Source organism: Humulus lupulus, chromosome 1 (genome assembly GCF_963169125.1).
Source record: "Humulus lupulus chromosome 1, drHumLupu1.1, whole genome shotgun sequence".
Taxonomy (NCBI): domain Eukaryota; kingdom Viridiplantae; phylum Streptophyta; class Magnoliopsida; order Rosales; family Cannabaceae; genus Humulus; species Humulus lupulus.
Window position 1 is genome coordinate 232,093,575 of NC_084793.1, and position 8,132 is coordinate 232,101,706.

Sequence of the window (8,132 nt, forward strand, 5' to 3'; positions counted from 1 at the left end):
GTGCTTTCGTCCTGCTTGATAGTTGTTGTATCCTGGGAAGTGGTTGCTCACGAATCCTTTAGCACCGTTCAGGTAGAGGGGGCAAATCTGCTTTAAGAAAAGCGTGTTTTGCATGTCTCGGCTTTGGTTTATTCTTTGTATTGTATTTTTGTATTTCCATTCTTCAACTAAATATATTAATATATATGTTTCGTTTTTCTCCACTATATTATTTCTAACCATTATTATTATTATTATTATTATTATTATTATTATTATATCCATGCTTATTCTTTTTCTTATAGCCCACTCTTTGATTTAAAGGTTACGGCTTTAAATTCTATCTAAAAGAGTTAAAACTAATGCAGAGTTACAGTTCCTTGTCACTCAAAATACCATCGTCAAAAGGGAAAGGAAAAAAGAAAAAAAAGAAGCAGATATTCTATTTTATCTAAAAAATGAAATATTTTATTTATGTATTGTGTAATAATATATAGCCGATGTTTTTATACACTAATTTGTAAATGTGAATCAGCTCATGAGTTAAATATATATATATATTTTATGTTGTGTCATATATGCTAATTTCCATGACAGAACTGATTCATGATGCAGATAGATCATGCATAATGAACCATAAAAACCAAAACTTCCAAAAACTATCTCACAAGTTCTTCGCAAAATACATATAAAAACCAACTCATTTCTATTTTTCCTTCAACATTTTCCTACATTAAATTTTAAAAACAAAGCCCTCTGTTACCCAAGAAAAGCCACACCTCAATTAATTGGTTTTCATATTTTACATTTAATAACCAAATAAAATGAAATATATTGCCACACTTCTAGCTCTCTTCATGGTAATTCTCCTCTCCTCTACATCTAAAGGTACGTACATACTATGTTTTATAATAAAGTATATATTATGTTTCTAACTAGTGTTACATTTATAATACATGCATGCATGATTATGTGTTATAATGTTATAGCAACAACTGTTGATGACCACCACAAGGCGTGGAACCTATGCAAAGGGAAGAAGATTCACAACGCACCGTTTTACTGTAAACAGCCAGAGTGCAGTCAGCTATGCGGCGACCTTCATCCAAGCATAAGGGGTTTCGGAAGTTGTAGAAGTGAAGTTTGCCAGTGTCTCTTCTTTTGCCCTGCTAACAAAAACGTAAGGAGAGACTTCATTAAGGCTGAAAAACTATCCAGAATCACAAAATTACCAAAGATGTCATCCCCTTCATCCCCTTCTTCCTCTTCATCTTCGTCCTCCTCTTCGCCTTCTTCTAAGCATGTCAAGAGGCCTTGAAATGACCTATGCTCTCTGATATGGGAGTAGTGTTAGGCTAGCTCTAGTTCTAGGAGGAAATAATTAAAGATATATAATAAGACTTTTTTCTTCTTAAAAGATGCTGAACGTTAATTAATCTAGTAAGTATTATTAATGTGTTGAAGTTAGCTAGCTAGTATTTGAACTTTTTCCAACATGTATTGCCACTCAATAACAACGTAACTAAGTATTGTCTCATTGCATTTATATATATTTTCTTGTGGTGAAGTACTGTTCGAAAGCACAAATTGTATTGATTATTCGAATACTTCTTTTTTTACTGGCCAGAAAAAAAATAATAAAATAAATCACGGCTCATGAATCTTAACGTAAGTCTATTATTAAACTTTAATTATTAAATTTATTCTAATAATAAAACTATAGTTGTTGACCACATTTTTCGTCAACAAAAAATAAGAGCAATTAAGCTTATTCAATAAACTAAGAAGATAAGAAAAGAACGGAGATTTTTTACGTGGTTCAGTAGTTAAATTTACCTAGTCCACGAGTCACTGTTATTTAGATAATCAGCGTTAAAGCCTGAAGGAAATTTCACAGAGTTTCAGTCCCAAATTTGTGTGTGCTTTATAAATAAATAATCTCAGTATTTATAGACTAGGGGCAGATACTTCCTCCCACATTTGTAGGAAAGTTACAACAATATTCAATTTAAATTTGAAATATAAAGAATCCCGTAAGAATTTGGTTGACTAAACAAATAGATAACTAAGCCAATGAATGTAGGCTTTTATTATTTACATGCCATTGCATGTCGTACCAAAGATTCACTTTCGAGCCTACATTATGATTCGAGCTGATAACTGCAGCACTATCCATGTTACCATCTTCCGAGCTTTTGAAATCAACCTTTGGCATGGTCCGATCTTTTCGAACTAACTCCTCATTTTGAGCTAGACTGGTGACGTGGCACCAATATTATTAACGTAGACACTTGATCATATAAATGCGTGCATATAAATACATTATTTCATCGAACCATAATCTTGCATAACATTTGGGGTATAACATTTGCCCCCTTGAAAGTCTCTACTCAAGCCTTGAGAGAGAGAAGCTTTTGAACTTCTCACTCGGGATACGTCACTACAAGAAAAAATACTTTCAATAAGACCGAAAAAGTATTATCAAATATATACCATAGCACTTTTTGATGTGTTAAGGAAAGTGGTGCTATAGTAGGTCAGAGCACTTTGCATAACACTTTTCCATAGTTATAGACATGTGTTATGGTATAGCCTACGATAACGCTTTTGTTGTGTTATTTTAATAGTTAGATAAGTATTTCATTATGCTATTTATAAGTAGATTAGATGAAAAAAATTTGTACTTATAAAGTAGTGTTATGATACACTTTATTAGAACACACTTTCTGTATTATAGAAAATAGTTTGCATAACATAATTTTATGCTTATAAACCAGTGTTATTGTAAAAGAGACAATAACACATTTTTTGCATTATTCTAATATTTGGATAAGCTTGAATTATTATTATATAAACCCATACATTATAATTATTTTTTATTTCTTTAATTCAAACCCGCTTCATTTAATATACTTAAGACACCCTTAATATTGTACACATATATTTGTGAGTACTAATTATATGATTCATAACACATATAACCAAATAATTGTGTCAAAATACATTCAAGATTATATAAAAAATAATCCAAAAGTCTTAAGATATTCAACATTGCTTAATTAACATAAACAAAACATTCTCATAATAGTCAACAAAACAGTCTTAAACAGTTGCATATTCAAAAGTAAAGGTAGGAATTTATGATCTTCCAAATGTCAACACACCAAAGCCTTCCAAATCAGATTTTCTTTTGCACTTGAGTTGTTGAATCTGGTAAATAAAACATAAAAGAAAAACTAATGAGGTCATGAAATATCATATCATTCATCTAAAATAGTCAATAATGCTATCATAATCTTGGATTGCATATCAGTTAATATATTCCACACCTTCCAAATACAAAAACCTACCAACATCTTCCTCATAATCGTTGCATGAATATTCTTTGCTGTCACTTTCCAAACCAAAATTAGCAGCAGTACTATAAAAACTAGTAGTTGTTGCATGCTTATTAACTGCTTTGCAGTCTGCTGTTTCAACGTTTGTTAACTGTTGCTAATTATTTCTTACGTTAGCTGACAAGGAAGAATCTGTACAAGATCATAAAGTAATAGTTAATGCTACTTGTTAACAAAATAATAAAAACATTTGATAATATAGCACTAAAACAAATAAGAAACTAGAATACTAAAAGTACAAAGTCAGGATTTCAAGAGAATACCAATCTCAAATGGCAATTGAAAGTCATAACAAAATGGTGCTCACTTTTGTTGCACAACCCCGAAAATCTCAAATGGCAATTGAAAGTTAACAATCAGTTGTCTTTGTTTCCAAGTTGTAAGCCATCTAAGCTCTATATAATTTCCATCATTTGCAAGCCACATCTTAAAATGTACCACATCATTCGAATTACCAAAAGTAAAAAAAAAATATCAAGCATTCTCATCTACAGCAACAAAATTATGATTGATATATTATCTTAAAATGTACCACATCATTCAAATTACCAAAAGTAAAAAAAAAATCAAGCATTCTCATCTACAGCAACAAAATTCTGATTTTGATATATTTTAATTCAATTAAAGTTTCTCTTATATATATATATACACATTTGTATACCTAAGGCATTGAGCATTAATGATATTGATTTGGGTTAAAAAGGAATTTATGCTGCCATTTTATAGAGAAAAAAGCAATTCAAGAACCTGGACTAGTGGCCATCCAAAACAATAGCCGATGAAAAATAATTTTGAATTATAATAATCAACTACAAAAACCCAGTCAGCTCTTACCAAAACTGAAAGAATTCAATTCAGAATTGATCATATAGATCTTCAAACTAGCTTTTCAGTTGCAAATGAAGACAGGATAAGATAACATGAAAATAAACCTGGCAAGGAACATCCAATAACAAATTAATATTAAATCCTGCATAATAATACATTGGACACCCAATAAGACAACAATATTAAGGTTCATGAAATTGGTTATTGGACTAGAGAAATTATCAAATAAAAGATACTATGGGAACTACAATCAAAAGGGAAACAAACAAATGTCCTCAACAGGGTGAAGAAAAAACCAGGAGGAACAAAAACATTCCTGTGATCTTTAAAAAAGAAACAATCACACTAATAACACAACAGAAGCAAAGCACTGTATACTACCCAATTCCAGTCAAAATAACTCTACAATCACAAATATCACAGGATTGAACAGAAAGCATCCTTCCTGCATATTTACCAAAATGGTAACAATGTAAGCAATGCACAACTAAACTAATCATTAAATGCCAAGGTTGTGTTGCAATAATACACTAGGGAATCCTAAACATTCAAATTTATATCAATCACATTAGGCAAATTTTTTGGGGAACAAAAAGACCTTTCAGGACTTCTTTTGGATCAGGCTTCGCACAGTGAAGCTCCACGAAGAAGCATGCAACAATTGTAAGTACAAGAAAAGCAATCAAGAATTCAAGTTTCGTGGCCTGTATTTAGAAATATATCTAGGATTATCTTCAATGTCATATCTAAAATAACAAATATATTTCTGTTTTAAAGGTGAAACTATTAATCACCCTGTGACATGGTTCTTAGATTTTTACTAAAACTATTAGATCAAAAGAAATATAAGATACCCCATATTGTTGTAGTGCTAGAAGAATCAAAGTACTAAATCCGGTCAAAAGAACGCCAATCCATAGAGGAATTTTGAAGAGCATGTTCAGAGCAAAGGCAGTTCCAATCACTGCAAATAAATAACTCAGTCAAAAGCAGAAGTAGCAGGCTCATCCCTGTTCTAACAAATACCATTTAAGAAAAGGAAATTTACAAAAGTCAGATTTTAATATTTAATAATCAATCATCAGAAAAACAAAATTAATACTTACTTAGAAAGCAAGAAAAAATAATGAATGGGGTGCATCCATGTTATCGCATTGTCTTAGAGATTTTTTACCTTCAGGAATGTCGCATGCAACTATAGAAATCTCAGCAAGAACCCAAAGGATGAAGTTTGTCACTTTAGGATACTCAGCTCTGCAATGTTCTGCCAAATGTTTTCCTACAATTAAAAACAAAATTTGATTAATGATTCAAAAGAAAGCCTCCTGTGAACAGTGACTAAATTCAAGAATCACATGCCTGTGACCACCCCAAGGTTGGCTGCCATGGATTGGATGATGAGAGCAGCACATGAAGCCACCAATATTATCCATAGTATCTGTAAAAAGAAAGTTTATACACTGAGATATTCATAAAAGCATGAAGAGTCCCTATAAATAAGGATATGATGTTCCTATACAAGGTGAACAGCTTTCATCCAATAATTCCTTCAAGCTTTTATCTTGAGATAATGTTACAACTAAGAAGGTATCAAGTGTTCAAAAAAAGTGTAATGTGTTGTATAATAATGCAGAACTCATAATGAACTACCATGTTTCTTTACACCTGTTACCATTTTCAATAAAAAAAATGCTAGAGATGTCGTTTACAAAAAAAAAAAGCACCAAAAGTTATCATACACACCTCATACTTGTGTTCTGCTCCAGATTGTAAATCAGTCTCAACTGTTTATCAAACATTATTCATAACATAAAAAAGAAGTTATTATTCAGACTAATTTTTTTGAATAACCAAATGTGAATGCACAAATTAATTTAGAGATTATGATCTTACAATTTCCAGGGTCAATATATGCAATAGAGACAAGAAATTCAGGACCCAGATAAGCAAAGAAGTTTTCCCAGCTTGTCCTCTACATTAACCAATATGTAAATCATAATGATCAGCATAAACTACCATTAAACAATCAAAACTCCAAACTACAATGTTTGATTACTTATTTCAAATAAAAATACTCACACAAATGATAACTTACTTATAATATAATCCACAAATCATTTTCTTTTGGCCCTGGAGTCTTTTACTTTTAACTACTTAAATAGTTACAATAATTTGAGCTTAATAATTCTGCCTTTTCTCTTTTAACTTTTAAAGTCATTCGTGACTTTGGTAGATAAATTAGGCAAGGTATCTTACAATCATAACAGTGGTCAATTACTGAATAAGGAAAAATATACAACAATATTGATATGTACCATGCATAGCAAAATGCATGACAAAGAATAAAACAATCTCCATGAGCCAAAAGGACCCATGTGCTCATAATTAAGAGCCAACAAAATTTTAAGTTTCATGATCTCACGACATTCCTAGCTTTTTTGTTTACAATTATATTCACCCACAGGTTGAAAAAATATATTTCCCCAAAGATACCACTAAAAAAAACAAAAATAAAATAATCCTTTATCATAAAAGAATGTAAAGAAGAAAGAAGGAAAAAAAGTTAGTTCATCTAATTCTCTGTAAAGACTTATTACAAACAGTTTCAGGGTTTAATCTAATATTTTGTATCCATTCATGATAAGCACCAAATTAATGAATAAACTACATTTATACAAAGCAAAAAGAGAAAGGAAAAAGACTCACATCTGGAACAACAATCTGAGCATCAGAGTTCTCAATCAGTGGGGCATTAGATGAAAAGCTTCAATTTCGAGCGCTGGCAATGAACTGTGGCTGCTCAAAATTCGAACCTGTCACTGCCATTTTCCCTTTTTCTCAACTTTACTTGCACTTACAAGGCTGGAACTGTCAGAAGGAAATGAAAACTAATAAACACTCCATTTTTATGTGATAGAAAATACAACGCAAGAATTAATAAGAAATAAATAAAAAAAGGGGAGCCATTGTTTATTTGTATTATTATCACTACTCATTAATACTATTTTCATTTTTATTAAAAACTAATGATTATATATTAAAATAATTATACATACAGGAACCTACTAAAAATAAGTGCCCAAGTCTTTTAAAAAAAAAGAAGTGTCCAACAAAATTTTCTAGAAATTTTCTTTGGCCGTGTATTAAATTTGATTTAATCAAACTTATATCATTCACTTCTGATTGATTTATTTAATTGTTCATTTCTTTTGGGTCGTTTAGTTATTTTCAACTCAGAATCAACTTTTGAAATATTAGGGGTTTTTATTTTGTTAGCTTATTGGAGTAACTTTGTGTTGTCTACATGCATAGTTATGTTTGTTGCAAATTAAATGCCTAAAACGGATATTCATTTAGCAAATTCAAGCCTAGAAGAGAAGCATACCTTGTGGGATTTCGAGGTCATAGCCATTTCTTCTGCTTGAAGTGAACGTAGAAAAGCCATTATTGAACCAACAACGAGAGATAGCAGCAGCACTGCAATCCCAAATTCAAACACCAAACCCCTCTCGAAGGCGAATAACAGTGCTCTGTAAGGCATCTCTCCTTGTAGCTAATGGGTTTGAAACTGAAAAATGACGACGCACAGCAGCCCCCAATAGCACAGAAGCTACAACTGCACAGCTAATGCAATGCCCCAAGTACCTAGCAAGAAAGAAAATAGGAAATAGCTTACAAAATGTAAATCAAAACCAAGAGAGCATTTATTTGGAAAAATCTAATAGGCAATTGCAAACTAGTAATGGACTCCAAAGAAAATGAGAAAAACCTATGAAGTGCCAGCAACAAATAGTGCTACAACACGACTTTGAAGAAGCTGGAAACCATACAAGCATGCTCCCATGTTCCAATCTGTAAAATTGAACATATATGTAAGAATTTGTGTATGACTCTAAGAACATCCTCACTTTTTTCTAACTCTTAATA

The 8,132-nt window shown here is 31.4% G+C and overlaps 1 protein-coding gene across 1 annotated transcript; it reads right to left on the reverse strand.

The window, feature by feature from the left end:
* Window positions 1-4,582: 4,582 nt before the first annotated feature.
* Window positions 4,583-7,650, reverse strand: LOC133830758 (metal transporter Nramp6-like). Its single transcript, XM_062260819.1, has 8 exons — window positions 7,591-7,650; window positions 6,099-6,177; window positions 5,949-5,989; window positions 5,565-5,643; window positions 5,380-5,484; window positions 5,060-5,169; window positions 4,804-4,909; window positions 4,583-4,650 (listed from the first exon to the last, which is right to left on the reverse strand). Exons 1-8 carry the CDS (start codon window positions 7,648-7,650, stop codon window positions 4,583-4,585), a joined length of 648 nt encoding a protein of 215 aa, XP_062116803.1.
* Between the last annotated feature and the right edge of the window lie 482 nt (window positions 7,651-8,132).

Bases quoted from the DNA above. Each gene is read 5' to 3' on its own strand.
- LOC133830758 (XM_062260819.1), bottom strand. From the start codon at position 7,650: ATGGCTTTTCTACGTTCACTTCAAGCAGAAGAAATGGCTATGACCTCG. The intron at 5,990-6,098 runs GTAAGATCATAA...TTTGATAAACAG, and splicing joins ATATATTGACCCTGGAAATT to TTGAGACTGATTTACAATCT. The intron at 5,485-5,564 runs GCATGTGATTCT...TTTTAATTGTAG, and splicing joins CAACCTTGGGGTGGTCACAG to GAAAACATTTGGCAGAACAT.